At 51.6% G+C, this 17809-nt stretch overlaps 1 protein-coding gene across 1 annotated transcript; it reads left to right on the top strand.

The window, feature by feature from the left end:
* Window positions 1-221: 221 nt before the first annotated feature.
* Telo2 (telomere maintenance 2) lies at window positions 222-17765 on the top strand. Its single transcript, XM_055604764.1, has 21 exons — window positions 222-572; window positions 728-1082; window positions 2452-2729; window positions 4442-4510; window positions 4761-4908; window positions 5151-5253; window positions 7911-7979; window positions 8177-8318; window positions 8398-8534; window positions 9243-9322; window positions 9465-9578; window positions 9882-9970; window positions 10135-10226; window positions 10370-10486; window positions 10606-10677; window positions 13815-14006; window positions 14739-14830; window positions 15362-15461; window positions 15802-15866; window positions 16109-16224; window positions 17201-17765. Exons 2-21 carry the CDS (start codon window positions 751-753, stop codon window positions 17305-17307), a joined length of 2514 nt encoding a protein of 837 aa, XP_055460739.1. The 5' UTR covers window positions 222-572; window positions 728-750; the 3' UTR covers window positions 17308-17765.
* The last annotated feature ends 44 nt before the right edge of the window (window positions 17766-17809 follow it).

Raw genomic sequence — 17809 nt, 5'->3', positions numbered from 1 at the left:
CAGAATTAAGGAAAACGGAGACGGCAGCCACTCAGGGAGGGAAGGAGCAGACGCACCCTTCCCGTCCCACCCTCTCACCTTGCCCGCCTCAGGCTTTCAGGCCACGCCTCTTCTTCCTCTTGCGCAGGCGCAGATGCTGCTGCCACTAGCGCGCGGGTTCTCCGCTGATTCGTCAGGAGCCGTCGGTAGGCGTCAGTCCCGAAACACTAAGTGTCCGTGCCAGTTCCACGTGAGCTCTGGGAACTCACAGGCGCCCTCGGCGGACACTGAGCTGGGCGGTGGCCTCGGTTCCCTGGCGAATCAGCCGCCCGCGGCCGTGGTTCTAAAGTACGGTGGCCGGAGAAACACCGTAGGAGTGGCTGGTCCAGTCGGGTCTGCCGTGGGGATGGCCTTGCAGGATGGCCAGCTTCCGTGTTAGCCGAGGGTCTCGTGTGTATGGGGCTGGGCGCTCACCTGGAGCTGCAGACTGGCGAGCCACTAGCTCACCCAAGTGCCAGGGAGCTTGACGGAGGAGGCTGCCCCCACCTAACGGGCCCAGTCCGGGACTGAAGCCTTGTCAGATCACCGGGCAGGTGGGAAACCCAGGGAAGGCAGGGATAACGAGAGCAAGATCATGGGGGAGGCGCCGGGAAGCGCAAGAGAGGGCTGGTGGGGTTTCCGAGATTTGGAGCTGAGTACTTGGTGGGTGCCACGGAAGAGTTCTTGACAGTCTAACATGCTTTTCTAGGACGCCCAGCCTTGTCCTGCAAGATGAACCCAGTACTGTCTGCTGTCCGACTCACGGTCCAGGAAGCCATTCACACCCTTTCATCTTCAGAGGATGCTGCCCATATTCTTTCCACTCTGGGGACTCTGAAGCGATACCTTGGTGGAACGGAGGACCCAGCTCTCCCCGAGAAGGAGGAGTTTGCCACCATCCACTTCTCAGTGCTTCTCAGATGTCTGGTCAGCAAACTGAGCCCAGGTTGGCTGGAGCTATCCCCCGACGGCCAGCTGGAGCAGCTTTGGGAGAGCTTCTTCCTGGAAGGCCCCCCAGACCAAGCCTTCCTGGTGCTGATGGAGGCCATCGAGAGCACTGCTGGGTGAGCAGTTTGTGAGCAACAGGGCCCTCAAGTTCTGAGAAAAGACCTAACACCTTAAAACTGAGTGTAGCTGTGCCCAGCTCCGAAAGGGGAAGGACGTTTGTGTCTTTGCCTGGCCTTGCTCCCTCTTGTTGGAGGCTGGGAGGAAGAGCAGGGTCCACACTGCAGACAGCAGGAGCAAACCAGCGGCTCAGAGTCCACGGCTCCCAGTTGAGCCAGAAAGGCCACTGGCTGTCCTTTTCTGGGCCTGCCCTTTTTTTCTATGTCACTCTCGGGACATTTCAGGTTTTAAAAGTGCTAGCTACCATGTTGCTGCCATGGATCCTTAGTTCTAGGTTCCATATCTGATGAAGTGGTGGTCCTTGGGGGTGGGGATCATTGGCTTTGATAAGCTGGGGTTTGTAAACTGTTGTGGTTTGTAACCTGCTGTGGTTGGGGCCGGATAGACGGCTGGAAATTTTCCAGAGGACTTGGGTTCAGTTCCCAGCACCCACATAGCTGCTCACAGCTGAAACTCCCAATTTCAGAAGAACCGATGCCCTCTCCTGGATTCCACAGGCCCTGCACACATGTCACACACACACATACCTGTAGGCAAAACACCCACACATAAAATAAAATCTCAAAAGTGAAAATAGAAAAAGAAATAGAAACTGCCATGATGCAAGCAAAGACAGCGAGAGCAGATGAAGAAGTGTGCAGGGCACAGCGGAACATTGTACTGGTAACTAGTGGAATTAAGTGTTTTCTTTCAGCTGAGTTCAAATGCAAGTGCTTGTAAAGTTGTTGGGACTGATTCTTTTTTGATTGTTTTGTTTATTGGTCTTTTTGAAACAAGGTCTAACCTGTGTTTAACCTCACTGAGATTCTCTGTCCTCTGCTTTCAGAATGCCAGAATTAAAGGCACGCACCACCAAGCCCAGCCTCTGGAACCTTACCAGTTAGGCTAGGCTGTCTAGCCAGGGATTCCCAGGGATCCACCTGTCTCTGTATCCCCAGGTCTAGGTCTTGAAGCAGTTGTCACCTCACCTTGCTTTTTGGTGGGTGGTTGAGACAGAGTTTCTCTGTGTAGCCCTGGCTGTCCAGTAACTCACTCTGTAAACCAGGCTGGCCTTGAATTCATAGATCCACCTGCCTCTACCTCCCAAGTGTGGGACTAAAGGTGTGTGCCACCACTGCCCCGCTCACCTGGCTTTTTTTATGTGGGTTTTGGGGCTCAAATTTAGGTTCTTATGCTTGAAGGGCTTTCTTTACCAACTGAGCCATCTCCCTAGCTCTGGACTGATTCTTTATGGCCAGAAGGGGATACTAGGTGGTGGTGGTCGAGGGGCCACTCAGGGCTCTGCCCAATACACATGCTATTCCTTAGCCCTAGCTTCCGTCTGATGAAGATGGCTCGCCTGCTAGAGACATTTCTGAGCAAGGGCAGAGTGGCTGCTCTCATGGAGGAGCAGTGTCGGCCGCAGACAAAGCCCAGCTTCCCCCTGTTCCAGGAGACGCTGCTCGGCAAAGTGGTGGGCTTGCCCGATCTCCTGGGCAACCGCCTCCAGCGGGACAACCTGACCCAATTCTTCCCCCAGAACTACTTCCCCCTGCTTGGTCGGGAGGTTGTGCAGGCGCTAAAGGCAGTTGTGGACTTTCTCCAAGGTGAGCACCCTGCCTCAGGATCTCTCTTGGCCCTTATCATCTCCCTCCCCTTGAAGTAAAACTCTCAAAGCCTGTGGGGCCTTCAGAGTCAGGCTGGTGCTGTCAGGTCGGTAAGACACTGTTCTCTTTCAGACCCTGTCATGTCACCTGATAGAGTTTCATCTCTCTTCTGGCTTTTGATCTTGGGGAGTTGGCTCCTTTAGTTCTGACCTGCTCTTCCTGCCCAGTCAGTTGTATATCTGAGAAGCCGTCCTTGTTTGCTGAGGTCCACTTCCTTCCTTCCTTGAGCCTGCTCATCTGTGTGTCTTTGGTGGTGGTGGTTTTGAGTGCCCACTAGGGGGGCTGCTGTCGCTCAGGTGATCTCTGTCACCACCCTGTAGGTGTCCAAGGTTAGCTCTGCCTTCTCTGCGACATTACAACTGGCTTTCCGAGGTAATATCTCAAGAGTGAGAATTGGGGAAGGGCCATTATGATTCCTGGGCTGTCAGGTACAGGTCAGTGAGACTTGCTGGCTCGAGCCTGTGCCTCTTCCTGAAGTGTCTCCGCCTTCCTTCTTGTGTCTGTCACGTGCACACTCCACTCTGAGCTGTACTTCAACCGGAGATGCTGTGGCTGCCTTCCCTCAGGTTGCTCCTTGCTAAGTTTTCACTTTGGCTTGTTTTCATGGGTGCGGCCCAGCAGCACCCTGCGCTCCTGTGGCTTTTACCCATGTGACCCCAGAGGAATTTGGTCCTCTGGAGTTTTGACATGGCCCCACCTGGCCTAAGCCGCTGTCTTTCCTAGCTTACAGCAGACTTTCTTGTCTGTTTTTGTTGTTGTTTGTTTGTTTGTTTTGTTTTGTTTTTCAAGACAGGGTTTCTCTGTGTAGTCCTGGCCATCCCGGACTTGCTTTGTAGACCAGGCTGTCCTTAAACTCACATAGATCTGCCTGCCTCTGCGCCCCAGAGCACTGTGATAATAGGTGTGTATCACTGTACCCAGCTGTTTCGTTTTGCTTTTGAGATAGGGTCTCATTGTACTCTTAGTGGAGCTTTGGCTTCTGCCCTTGCAGGCTCTTACGTATCCATCCTTAGGTCACCATGTGTCTGGCCCCATGTCTGTTTTCTGGAAGGTGCCATCATCTCAGCTCTACTAGTGGGAAGCTGCTACCCCATCTCTTCCTTATTCTTGATCTTCTCATGGCTCCTTCTTTACCAAGGAGGGGGACCTTGTAGACAGTGGCTGCTGTGGTGTCTATCCCTGCCTAGAGCCCAGTTCTGTTTCAGTAGTTGGCTCCTAGGCCAGGACCCTCTGGTGCCTCTTCAGTGATGTTCATAGGGTCATTGTGATGATTGAGATGATGTGTGACAGTTTTTGTTTTGTTTTGGAGACAGGGTTTCTCTGTGTAGTCCTGGCCATTCTGGAGCTACTCTATAGACGAGGCTGGCCACGAACTCAGAGATCCACCTGCCTCTGCCTCCCAAGGGTTGGGATGAAAGGCGAGTACCGCCACCACCCATCTTGAGTGTGACATCTTTAAAGCACATTATTGCTGGATTTTCAAGTTAAAAGCAGCTCCACGTAGATTTTTGCATCCTGTTAGATTGATATGCACATTAATTCAACAAGTTTCTGTAGCTGACTTGGCTGCTAAGGGTCACTGTCATCAGTCCAATGTCCTCGGTGTTCGCATGCTGACCTCTTTTACAGTCAGGTCTTGCTTTCTGTTCCAGGTGGCCTAGACTGCTCTGTCTCCTTTGTGTCTCGAGTTCTGGGGAAGGTCTGCATCCAAGGGAGAAAGAGTGAGTAGTCCTGATCACCTCTCCACTCTTAAGAGGAGGAGAGTGAGAATCATTCTACATTTTATACGGTGACGTGTAAGTTGACCCTTGTCTTCAGTGGGGCTCCCTCCCTTGGGTCTGACCCTGGGTCTGCTGATGTTGGCTCGACTCCCCCATGTCTGTGAGTCTGTGGGACTGTGGACACTGGGCACCCCTGTTGGCCCCTGGTTGAGGGCGGCTCCTGAAGCCCAGGGTTTCTGTGCCTCCTCAGAAGAGATTCTGGGTGTGTTGGTGCCCCAGCTGACAGTGCTCACCCAGGACAGCTGTCTGTGGCAGCGGGTGTGCTGGCGCCTGGTGGAACAAGTGCCTGACCGGGCGGTGGAGGCTGTGCTGACAGGACTTGTAGAGGCCACTCCCAGGTAAGCAGCTGGGACCTGTCCTAGCCAGTGTTGCTCTTGGTTGCAGGGTACACTCTGTCCTTGCTGCTGTGTTCCCTGTCTGCTCTCCCAGATGCCATACTAGAGCCCATGTTCTGTGCAGTCTGGGGGGCCCATCCTCTCTTAGCATTGCATTTTCAGGCTGGTCGTACTGTTTGCTTTTCCTTATTCCTTCCCTTTGGGGCCCACTTGTGACTCAGATGCCTTCCACCCCTGCCTCACAGGCCTGAAGTCCTGTCGCGACTACTGGGGAACCTGGTGGTGAAGAATAAGAAAGCACAGTTTGTGATGACCCGGAAGCTTCTTTTCCTGCAATACCAATACACGGTGAGATGCCAGGACATTCTCAGGCACTACAGGCTTTCCAGGTCCCCAGAAGAATTGTTATTAAAAATGGAATGCTGGGCCTGGGCATGGTGCACACGTCTCTGAGCTCAGCGCTCCTAAGGTGGGGCAGCTGAATCTCTGAGGGCTAAGGCCGGCCTGGTCTACATAGTGAGATCTTGTCTCAGAGAAGGGAGTAAGGGGCTAGGCATACTGGTAAACATCTGTAATCCCAGTATTTGGGAGGTGGAGACAGGAATATTAGGAGATCATTGCCATCCCCAGCTATGCAGCAGGCCAGCCTTACCCTGTCTCAATGACCCTAAAAAAAGAAGAGAGAAAAAAAGAAGGGAGATTAAAGAGCAGTGTGTGCTTGGCATGCAAGGGCCTATATTCTATCCTTAGGGGAAAATCAAAACAAGTACAGTTAAGCAGCAGGTGCCTAGGAAATGTCAGCAAAATGGTAGGCTCCTTTGGCCATTTATGAGCTCTGCTCGAATGTGGGAACCAACTGAGCATGTCACATAGCATGTGCTTGAATCATCAGGACTGCAGAGGCTGTGTCTTATACATGACTGCCACTGTCCGTGTGCCTTGAAGTTCTGGCTCAGAGCTGGCCAGTAGTCAAAAGAAGGGGAGAGTGAGGAACAGGAAACAACCAGAGTCAAGAGGACAGAGCCAAGAAACAGAGAGGAGTGGGGCCCGCTACATCCGCCTGTGATTTCATGCCACACTTCTTAGATGCCTTTTGTATGCTGGACTCTATCTTGGGTACTGAGCATCCACTGCGGACAGAACTCTGTCCCTCCTCATGAGTTCATGTTATAGGGAAAGAAGCAGATGTTGCCTGTGTAGGCCAGTCAATACAAAGGGTGACATGGCAGATGCTGACACCCAAGAGGCAGGCATGGCAGGACTGTGACTTGGAGAAAGAGGCTTGGCTCTGACAGGATTTGTCAGAGGCCTCTGAGACCTGGAATACCAGAGAGCTAGTTGGCTGACTGTCCAGGTTGGCCTGAGCTGGTAGCGGGTCCCCCTGGTGGCCAGAGAGCAAGAGGACAGTAGGTAAGGCCAGGCTGGTTGGGTGGACGAGTGAGAATTTGATCAGAGATGAGCTGTTTAGACTCTGGCTCCTGTGTGAAGAGCCAATATCTGAGGAGCCACAGTGAAACTGAAGTAACTCCCACCTGCTTCATGCAGTGACGCTTGGGCAGAAGCCCTGGAGAGCCCTCCCAGTAACCTGCCTTGGCAGCTGGGTAACAGCTGCAGTGTGGTGAGAGATACAGAGATGTAAACAGAGGCAGAGATGGTTCTCCACAGACCCCTGATGAAAGAGCAGACTCTATTCCCGAATCCAATACTCTGTTCCAAGCTGTTAGACCATAAGCCAGTCAACGGGATATGACTTGCCACAAACCAAGAACTTCAAGTGCAGAATAAGCTTCACGAGGTCATTCCTGGATGACAGCTGCAGAGTTAGAGACAGTTGTGAAAGGGGATGACTAATGGTACTAGGGAGATGGCTTAGTTCATACAATTCTTGACATACAAGCAAGGGGCCTGAGTTTAAGCCCCCATAATCTGCATAAAAAGCTGGGTTTGATGGCACATGCCTGTCATCCCAGGACTGAGAGGAGAGGCAGACACAGGTAGATCTGTGGTACTTATTGGCCAGCCTACCTAGCTAAACTGCTGAGTCCCAGGTTCCACTGAGACCCTATCTCCAAGCTGGGAATGGTGGCACATGCTTTTAATCCCAGCACTTGGGGCAGAGGCAGGCAAATCTCTTAGTTTGAGGCCAGCCTGGTGTCCAGAATAGCCAGAGCTACATAGAAAAACCCTGTCTTGAAAAGCCAAAACAAACAAACAAACAAACAAAAAAACCAAACAATAAAACAAAACTCCACCATATCCAAGGCAGCTTTATAAAAGTATTTAATTTGGGCTTATGGTTTCAGAGGGTTAATTCCTTGATGGCAGAGCTAAGGCATAGTAGCAGGAACACCTGAACGCTCACATCTTGATCTGAAAGTAGGAGGCAGAGAGAGGAAGAGGGATACTGGAGATGGAGTCTTTAGAAGGGGGAGGACGGGTTGAGACAGGGTTTCTCTGGGTGGCCTAGCTGTCCTGGACACAGAGACCTGCCTGCCTCTTCCTCCCCGAGTGCTGGTATCACAAGCATGCGCCACAGCGCCCGGCTTAGGGATGGGGTCTTTAGACCCTCAAAACCAGTTCCTGTGACAGTTCTACCAAGTAGTAAAATAAATATATGAGCTTATTGGGGCCATTCTCATTCAAACTACCTCAGCAGTAAGCTTGGCAGGCAGAGGCAGGTGGATCTCTAAGTTCCAGGCCAGCCTGGTCTGCAGGGTGAGTTGTAGGACAGCCAGGGCTATGTAATAGAGAACTTGTCTCAAAAAAAAACAAGTTGGATGGCCCCTAAGGAATGACACCTGTGGCTGACCACATACATACACGCACACGTGTGTATGTGGCTGCACACGTAAGCAGCCTACATACTTCTTCATACCTATATACCTCCACACACATGCATACACATGTGTGCTCCACTCCTCCCAGAACAGTCTTCACCTCCTGATGGCCTTGGTAGGGGCAGGCAGGGAGCAGTCTCTGGTAGACAGGACCCACTTTTGTTGTAGACACCCATGCTGCAGAGCCTGCTGGGGTACTTGGCTGTGGACAGTCAGCGGCGGCCACTCCTTACGCAGGTAAGCACCACTTGTCCTCTCAGCCTGTGGTGGTCCCGGCAGAAGGGCAGTAGAGGGACTGTCTTCTGGTGGGAAGAACAGGTGTCCAGCCTCGCTTATGCTCCAGGCCCTTGGGATAGCTGTGGGCCCTGGCCTGAGACGTGGGTGGCTGTGGTGTAGCTGCTGCCTGACCAGGCTGAGGCTCTGCTATTGGCCAGGTGCTTAAGGAGCTGCTAGAGACGTGGGGCAACAGCAGTGCCATCCGACATGCACCCCTGGAGCAGCAGCGCTACGTCAGCAGGGCCATCCTGGTCTGCCTGGCGCACCTGCGGGAGCCGGAGCTGCAGGACATCCGGGATGGTGAGAGGCTGTGGCAAGGGCACACCCTACCCCCTAATGCTCTGAGGAGCCCTTCAGGGTTTATGTCTGCTGCTTTAAGAATTGCTGGCCAGCATGATGGCAGGTGTGAAGTGCCGCCTGGACAGCAGCCTGCCCGCTGTGCGTCGCTTGGGCATGATTGTGGCCGAGGTCATCAGCTCCAGGATCCACCCTGAGGGGCCTCCCCTGAAATTCCAAGTGAGCAGGCTGTCTTCTGTGTGTCCTCCAGGTGACAGGGCTCGGGATCTCCCTTGCTGATACACCAGTACCTCTAGTACCTCACCTTTCTGGGGCCTAGGATTGAGGAGTCCCCTGTGCTGGGCATGCAGAGGACTGGGGTTCAATGTGTGGGGCCGTTCTAACTAACTCCAGCTCCTGGTGGGTGGTAGCGGGAGTGGGTCTATAAAATTGGTTAGGCCAAGTCTGTGAGCATGTACTCTCCAAGGTGTGTTCCCTGGCTTGGCAGGACAGGAGAGAAGGGGACATTGCCTTGGGCTGGTCTGCGGCTCTAGGCTGGCGGTGTGTGGGGGTGTCAGCCTCTACTGACTGCTTAGTGGTATGGGCACTACCAGGTTGGACATGAGGGGCCTTGACTATGTTGGGTCCTGCATGGCTTCACTGCAAGCCTGTAGACATAGCCTCTGTTGAACTCTCTCTTTGGGTGTGTCAGCAGTCATGGGTCTCCAAATCCTGAAGGAGGAAGTGGCTTCTAGGCTCAGCACGCCTAGCACCATGCTTAGCTTGAGGTAGACATTCAGAAGTTGCTTCAGAAAAGGTGGCTGTCTGAGGCCAGGCTGCTAGATGAGATCAAGTGGCATGAGAGGAGGGCTGGCTTTGGCTAAATGTCAGCAGTGAGGTGTCATCGGCCGCCTGTGGGCATCACTGACTCCAGTGTGTCCGCAATAGTATGAAGATGATGAGATGAGCCGTGAGCTGCTGGCCCTGGCCAACCCCTGGCCTGTGGGTGACTGCTCCTCAGAAGCAGGGTAAGGGTTTCTGCATTCCTGGTCCCTATCCTGAATACCCTTTGACAAAAGTTAGGGAGACATGGGCGGATAACAGAAGCCTCTCTGGGACATGTGGTGTTCAAGGCTCTCCTCGGTGACCCTGCTGCCTCTTGTTTCCTAGAGGCCCATCCCTGGCTCCTGTTGCCACAGAGCCTCCTGTAGAGACACATGAAAAAACTGTGGACAGTGATGCCCCCCCAGCTCAGCTGCAGGGCTCTGACTCAGAGCTGGACAGGTAGGTAGGGCAGGGTTTCTTGGTCTCTATGGGTCCAAAGACTGGCTGAGGGCAGCATTCTATTAACACATCAGGGTACACTGACCACCTGCAGGAAGTGCTGACGTCCCAGGCCTCCCCTCCCCTTCCTGCCAGCCTGAAGTGTGAGTCTGGGTAGTGTCATGCTGCCGCCTTTCTGTGTAGCCGTCTCCCACACTTGGAAGGGAATTTTAGTGTCTTCAGGTCATATCCTTGAGGAATTAAAAATAAACCTAAATCCTCACTGGGATGGACAGATGAAGCATCTCTTTTGTCTTATTACAGTGATGATGAGTTCATCCCCTATGATATGTCAGGGGACAAAGAGCTGAAGAGCCGCAAGGAGCCCCTGTATATCCGAGACTGTGTGGAAGGTGGGCTTTGCTGAGATCAAATCATTGTGCTGCGCCATCATAGCGTCTTTTGAGAGCTACCTGGGCCGGGCCTGCAGCTGCCAGGCCCCATTTTGATACTCTGGGCACACGAGAGTTTGGGTCAGTGCTGAGACTTAACTGAGGTTTGTCTGGGTTCTGTGCAGCCTTGACCATATCTGAGGACATGGAGCGCTGGGAGGCATCCCTAAAGGTGCTTGAGGGCCTGGTGTACAGGAGCCCTGAGGCCACTCGGGAGGTGAGCAGTAAGGGGATGTGTCAGGGTGAGCAGAAATCCTGGGTGGCAGTTTCCTTGTGGCATTTGTATCCTAGGTCTTAGAGGGTAGCATTGTATTGCTGGTTGGGCACATGAGGCTGAAGGCCTGACTCCTGACTGCACAGGTGAGTGTGGAGCTGGCCAAGGTGCTCCTGCACCTAGAAGAGAAGACCTGCGTGGCAGAGTTTGAGCAGCTGCGCCAGAGAGCTCTGGTGGCTGTTACAGTCACAGACCCGGAGCAGGTGAGCCCTAGCATGGAGGCCCTTGCCAGACCAGGAGCATCACAAACCCTGGTAGCCCCATTTTGTGCCCCGGTTGGGCTTCTTGGAGCCTTAGCACAGTGGCTTCTTTGCCTACCCAGGTAGCCAAGTATCTGACCTCACAGTTCTATGGCCTGAACTACAGCCTTCGGCAGCGCATGGACATCCTGGACGTAAGTGACCTAGACCCCTGCCCCCCTGTCAGGTCCTGGCTAACCCTAAGATGGGAAGTTGGCCTATGTGGGCTGTGGTTAAAGGTCACCCCCAGCTTTCTTTGGATGTGACAGGCTGAAGCAGTTATTTCTGCTGACACTGGTTCATCAGTCTGGGGCTGGGAGCTGGTGGCAGAGTACTGTCTTTTGTTTGTGTGCCTTTCAAAAGGTTTTATTTAGTGCGTGTGTGTGTTTGTATGTTCTTACCTTCTGAGTCATCTTGTTGGCCCTGTTTGTGTGTTTTGTAGTCATGTTCATATGCCTGTGTGTCTAGAGTGTGCACATGCTGTTTACAGTGCTGTGGAGGCCGGAAGAGGGTGTTGGATTCCTTGGAGTTCGAGGTACAGGTGATTGAGAGCCTTCCAACACTGTTGCTGAAAACTGAACTCCAGCCCTCTACAAGAGCATTGGGCATCCTTAACCACTAAATCTTACCAGATCTGATGTGAATTTTAGATAACTATTGGTGTATTTTTATACAACATGAACTTTATTATAGGATAAACCAAATGCCATCTCCTATGGTTGCGCATCATTCAGCTGTAAACATCAGGAAATTCTGATACATGCTGCAGCACAGACCAGCCTTAAAACCTTGTGTAAAAGCCAATTGCAAAGAACTGCGTGTGACATGGCTGTATGGTAGTGAACTATCCAGAATGGTGCAATTATAGAGATAGGGCCAAGGGGTGGTCGCCATGGACCCAGGGATTGGGTCACAGTTTTCTTTTAGGTAGATGGAAAGTTCCGGAACAGGATGGTGAGAGTTGCCAACAGTGATACTGTGCCCAATGCAACTGAACTCTTTTTTTTTTTTTTTTTTTTTTTTTTTTCATGAGACAGGTTCTCACTGTGTAGCTCTGGCTGTTCTGGAACTCCCTTTGTGTAGACCAGGCTGGCCTTTAACTCTTTAACAGAGATCCTCCTGCCTGTTTCCTGAATGCTGGGATTAAAGGCGTGTGATAATGCCTGGCAACTACTGAACTCTTAAGAATGGGTACAGGGAAATGTTGAGGAGAAAGTTCAGTCCATAAAGTGCTTGCTGAGCAAACATCGAGGACCTGTTGAGGAACCCAGCACTCATGAAATGCTGCATGTGATGTCATATCCTGTAATCCCAGCACTAGAGTGGCAGAGAGAGGACCCTGTGGCTTGATGGCCAGCAGCTGGATTGGTAAACTCCAGGTTCATTGAGAGACTCTGCCTCAAACTTAAGGTGGAGAGCAATTGAACAAGACACACAACACCACATCAACACTGGCCTTCACATACATGCATCTGCTCTCATACATATGCACAAGGATGGATAAAGTGATGAAATTTACTTGTGTTACTCTGAGAGGCAGAGGCAGGCAGAGCTCTGTGAGTTCGAGGCCAGCCTGGTCTACAAAGTGAGTCCAGGACAGCCAGGACTACACAGAGAAACCCTGTCTCAAAAAAAAAAAAAAGAAAATATTTTTAACCTGTATTTACCACAATAAATAAAACAGGAAACACTTTTTGGTACTGGGAATCGTGCATGCTAGGCAAGCTGTCTTTCTGAACCCTCAGCCCTCTGTAATTGTCTTCTTTTTTTTATTCTCTTTTTTTTTGAGGTAGGGTCTTTGCTATGTAGCCCTGGTTAGCCTTGAACTCAGAGTTACAACCTGCCTCTCCCTCCTAAGTGCTGGGATTAAAGGCATGTACAACTACATCTTTTTCCTCGCAGCCTCTTTTAAGAAAAAATTATGTCTATGAATGTGTGCTTGAATGTATATTTGTAACATGTTTGTGCAGGAGCCCATGAAGGTCAGAAGAGACATTGGATCCTTTTGAACCAGAACCAGAGTCAAAGACAGTTATGAGCTATCTGGGTGTTGGGAACTGAACATGAGTCTTCTACAAGAGCAATAAGTGCTTTGTTTTGTTTTGTTTTTTGAAACAGGGTTTCTCTGTGCAGCCTTGGCTGTCTTAGAACTCACTTTATGGACCAGGTTGGCTCTGAACTCATAGAGATCTGCCTACTTCTGTCTCGAGTGCTAGGATAAAAGGTGTACTCCACCATGCCTGGTGCAATAAGTACTCTTAACAGCTGAGACATCCCTCTGGCTTTCTGGTCCTCTTTTTACCTTTTATTTTGAACCAAGGAATTTCTAAATTGCTGAGTGATCTTTCTGCCTTCACTTCCTGAGTAGCTAGCATTACAGGCTGTGTCATCAGGCCTGGCGAGGAATGTACCATTTTGAGTTGGGTGAGGTGGCTCCAGCTATGCTCTATCATCTAGTTCCAGAATATCACCTTTTGGGCTGGAGAGATGGCTCAGAGGTTAAGAGCACTGGTTGCTCTTCCAGAGGACCTGAGTTCAATTCCCAGCAACCACATGGTGGCTTATAACCATCTATACTGTGATCTCTTGTCCAGAATATCACCATTACTCCAAAAGAAAACCCTATGCTATCACAGTAATGGTCACTTTCCAGCCCCTTCCCTCTACCGTTATGCTCTGTCCAGATTTACCTATGCTGGATGCTTCGTGTAAACAGAACAGGGAGCTGTGTGGCCTTTGTAACAGGCTTCCTTTGCTGGGCAGGATGCTGTTGAAGTTCTTCCCCCAAGTGGAAGTGCAGACTTCATTTTCCCTCCCTTTCTTTTATTCATCTTTCCATGCAAATGAGTTCCTTGGGAGAGGGAACAAGGTCATAGGTGAAACTGGCTGAGTTTTAGGAAAAGTATGGTGCATTGGCCCAGGCATTCATTGTGAGGAAGCGCTCCTCTCACCTCCCTGCCTGTCCCCTACAGGAAGAGCAGATTCAGAATACCTGGATGAGGTTCTGGGGCGCCTAGGACAGGCTGCAGAGCTTTGTGGATACTGGGCTGCTAATCTCGAAGAGCATCCTTCCCCAGAGCCATGTACTCTCCTGAGTCTTTTTTCATCATTCTAGTTTTTATGTGTGTGAGTGTTTTGTCTGCATGTTAGTACACTGTGTGTGTGCAGTGCCTGTGGAAGTGGGAAAAGGGTGTGTGGGGGTTGGGAATCAAGCCTGAGCCCTCAGCAAGGGCAAAGTACTCAGAGCTTCTCTGCCATCTCTCTAGTCCCTCAGTACTGGTTCTCTCTCTAGGTCCTTGTTCTGGCTGCCCAGGCACTGTCTCGGCCAAGAAGCCTCCAGAAGCTTTCCCAGCACAGTTCCCCTGGTACTGGCACCTTGTGTTCACCAACACTAGCTGTTCCTCAGACTGACAGTGCTGTGGCTCCTGACTGGCGGGCGGTTGTGGAGGAGCGGATCAGAAGCAAGACCCAAAGGTTCTCCAAGGTCAGCAGGACTCTATTCAGGTCCATGTAGGCATGGGGTGGCAGTGTAAGCAGTTGGGTTCCACTAGGCCAGTGGTTCTCAGCCTTCAATGCTGCAACCCTTTAATACAGTCCTTATGTTGGGGTGACCCTCACCATGAAATTATTTCATTGCTACTTTCATAACTGTACTTTTTCTATTATTATAAGTAGTAATGAAAATATCTGATATGTAGGATATCTGATGTGCCACACGAAAAGGGTTGCAACTCACAGGTTGAGAACTGCTGTTCTAGGTGTTGTGTGACTGACGGGAACCCAGTCATAGGCAGGGTCAGCTCCAGTGTTGGTACTCCTTCAAGCAGGAGGTCAGGTACAAACTGAGGTGTGTCAGACCAGCATGATTTTAAAACATGGAAGTGAAAATTCAGGCCTCAGGAGTGCTACCTCACAAACAACAACAACAAAATGACCCTGGGACTACAGTATCTGGAGATAGTTTGAGTTGTAGCTCAGGCAAGGACGGTAGGTACTAGGGGCGGGAGACCATGATACCCAGGTTTTCCCACGTGACTATCTCTGCATGGTTGATGAGCAGGGTTGGAGCTCTCTGCTGTCAGAGCACAGTAGCCTGAGAGTCAGTGCCCTCTCCCTAGGGCCTTGAAACCCAGGGAGGCCAGGGCAAGCCTAAGGGGGCTGTACAGCTGCCCTAGATGGTAGCAGCCGTGCATCTTCACTGCTGTGTGTTTGGCAGGGCTGTCCTCGGAAGGAGCTGTCAGGTGGACCCAATGAATTTAACTCTGTGGCTGGTTACTTCTTCTTCCCCCTCCTTCAGCACTTTGACAGGTGAGATTTCCTCTGCGAACAGTAGTTATGATACAGTAGGGTAATAAGTAAGTATGGGCTCGGATTATTTTATAAGCTTGAGTTCAATGATATGGAATATTCTGGAAGGTCCTTTTGCTCTTTGAGTTTTGTGGTGAGGGCATAGTTACTACTGACTCTGTTCTCTGATCTTGGATTTATGAAGGCGCTGGTGCTGCTGCCACCTGGCCTGCTGCTTGCCCTTTGCTCACACCCTCCCATCTTCTCCATCGGAGTCTTGTCCCATGCTCAGCCTGCGAGATTTTGGTGACAGCACAGGGTGTGATCTTGACTCAGGGCCTGTCTTGTGCCTGGCAGCATACAGGATGCTGAGGAGTTTGGATATGCCTTCCCCTTGGGGCTGTCCTTTTGCCATACTGGCTCAGGGGTTGAACGTGAAAGGCTGTGTGAGCCTCCAAGGGTTTGGGTTTCTGTCATAGTCCTCTTTCTGGGTTCTTCTCAGCCAACCATTAGGTGTTGGGGCTGCCCCATTCACTTGGCTCTATGTTGTAGGCCTCTGGTGACCTTCGACCTTTTAGGAGATGATCAGTTGGTACTTGGAAGACTGACCCATGCCTTAGCATCCCTGATGTACCTGGCTGTTAACACCACAGTGAGTTGGGAAATGGGAACTGAAAGCCCTACCACATAGTTCCACAGCAGTGCAATTGTAGGAGTAATCTCCACTGTTCATAGAACAGGACCTGAGCTCTGTATGGCTTGTCCATCCCCCACCTGGGGCCAGTGCTGGATGGTCAAGGCCATAGGCATGAGCCCTGCACCCTCAGAATACATCCCTTTAGCCCCAGGGGGAGTCTGTGCAAAGCTCCATGAAGCATTGCATGCATCCCCTCATAGGCGAGCCCTGACTTAGTGCGATCCTATCTTTGGTACAAGTGTGGGAAATGCACACAGCAAACCCTCTCACCAGCTGTCCTTCCGCTGACCTCCAGGTGGCTGTGCCTATGGGTAAGGCCCTGCTGGAGTTTGTATGGGCCCTCCGCTTCCATGTTGACACGTGAGTGGCCTGTGGGGCCAAGGGCAGCACGGGGTCTTCAAGGGAGCATGCCTAACATGCCTAACATTTCCTAACAAGAAGTGGCCTGTTAGGCCTGAGGGCCTCAGACAGGGTTGGAGTGAGCGTTGTTGCAGGTTGGCCTACTGGATTCAGTGTACATGTGGGAGGTCCTTTTCATAGGCTAATTGGAGGCTCCATTCACAAAACCATACCTTACCTTTCTCCACCCTCTTGATTGGTAGTTATGTGCGCCGGGGCTTGCTGTCTGCTGTGTCCTCTGTCCTTCTCAGTGTACCCACAGAGCGGCTGTTGGGGGACCTGCCAGATGAGCTGCTAGAAGCCAGATCCTGGTTGGCAGGTGAGTGTCTGGGCTGGAACAGTATCTCACCAGGTGTGTGATGCTGCTGTGGTAGACAGGGCTATGTCAGCCAGTCTGAGTGGGTCTGTCCTGTGTTAGCTCTGAGAAATGTGATGTGGGGAACAAGGGGACTACTAAAGGGGTCCCAACAGAGACAGTGCAGATGTGAGTCTCCTCAAAAGGCTCCCATATCCAAAGCCAGACATCATGGTATACGCCTTGGGAAACAGAGGCTGATGGAGCTCTGTGAGTTCAGGGCTAGCCTGCCTGGTCTACGTAGTGAGTACTAGGCCAGCCAGGGTTAAATACTGAGACCTGTTTAAAATCAAATGCAGACAGGTTATGTGGAAGTAGAGTGAATGCTGGAAACTTCCATCTAGAACACTCTGACGTACTCGTCACCGCTCTGCATATTCTTTTATAAAGTTAGTTGCAGACTCTGATTCTTCATCCAGGACCCTGAACTGGACCTTCTGACAGGACCCCATGACTGTCCCAGGACCCACTGGGAAGGACATACCCAGAGCCCAGCTTCTTATGAGGCTTTGTGATTGGCCCTGATACAGCTTCAAACTGTGGCTTCCATAGGTCTCCTGGCCAGGCATGGGTCCCGTGTGTCTTCTATTGCTCTGCTCTTTCTGACGGGTAGTCACAGAAGGTCCTATTCATTATTCCCCAAGTTCTCTGTGCTTCTCAGCCATCCTCGGCAAGGCCAGGTTCTTCTCAGGGTTCTGTGCTAGGGATCCCCAGATTGTCTGCTCAGACTGGTTTTATCCTAGGTCAGTGCTTGGGCTGCTGAACTATGCACCTGGCCTGTCTGGTCCCTCCCATGGAGCTCGAGAGCCTTTGCTGAGTGTCTGCGTTGGGACCTCAGCGAGAAGCCTGGCCAGTGGCTCCTTGAGGAGCAGTGTGAAGGAGATGTGGAACAGCTGGCCCTAGCGTGTTACTCACTTGTTCTTTACTTCTCCCTTGACAGATGTGGCAGAGAAGGATGTGGATCAGGACTGTAGGGAGCTGGCAATGAGGGCTCTGCTGCTTCTGGAGAGACTGCGAGATAAGCTCCTATCCATTTCTTCTCCATAGTCCCGAGGAGTCCCCAAATGGATCCTGGGCCATCCCCAATGCAAGAAGGAAACCTCTGAGAAGCGGAGTCCACACAGCTGGGCTTTCTGTGGTAGCCAGGTCTGCAGGGACCACTTGGGCCCAGTTTGCATGAAGTAGGCTCCTATGAACTGACCCCTGCTGTTATTTATATCTTGGCGAGGCTGAGCTGTCAGCTAAATATTGGGGGATGCCTGTGCTGTGGGAAACAACAGCCTTGGACTGACCAGAATTGGGGCTTGGGAGTGTGGGGCCCAAGAGGTCCCTCCTCCTGAGAACTTTGGGCCAGGGCCACAGAGCGAAGACAAGAGACAGCTACTGGGCCTCCACTGTACTCTCATGGGGGTGCCAGGACAGCAGGCCAGGGGTAGCCTGCTGGGTTCCCAGGGGCTTTCAACACTGTGTTCCAATGAGAATAAACAGGGCTGCAGATGTGGTTCTCACTGGCAAGGACTTCAGTGATCCTCATGAGGGGCTGCAAGAA

The sequence above is a fragment of the Psammomys obesus genome, unplaced genomic scaffold (genome assembly GCF_907164565.1).
Source record: "Psammomys obesus unplaced genomic scaffold, mPsaObe1.curated_primary_1811, whole genome shotgun sequence".
In the NCBI taxonomy this organism is placed as follows: Eukaryota; Metazoa; Chordata; class Mammalia; order Rodentia; family Muridae; genus Psammomys; species Psammomys obesus.
Note: the sequence above shows the minus strand (reverse complement) of the source record. Positions and strands in the feature narration are given on the sequence as shown.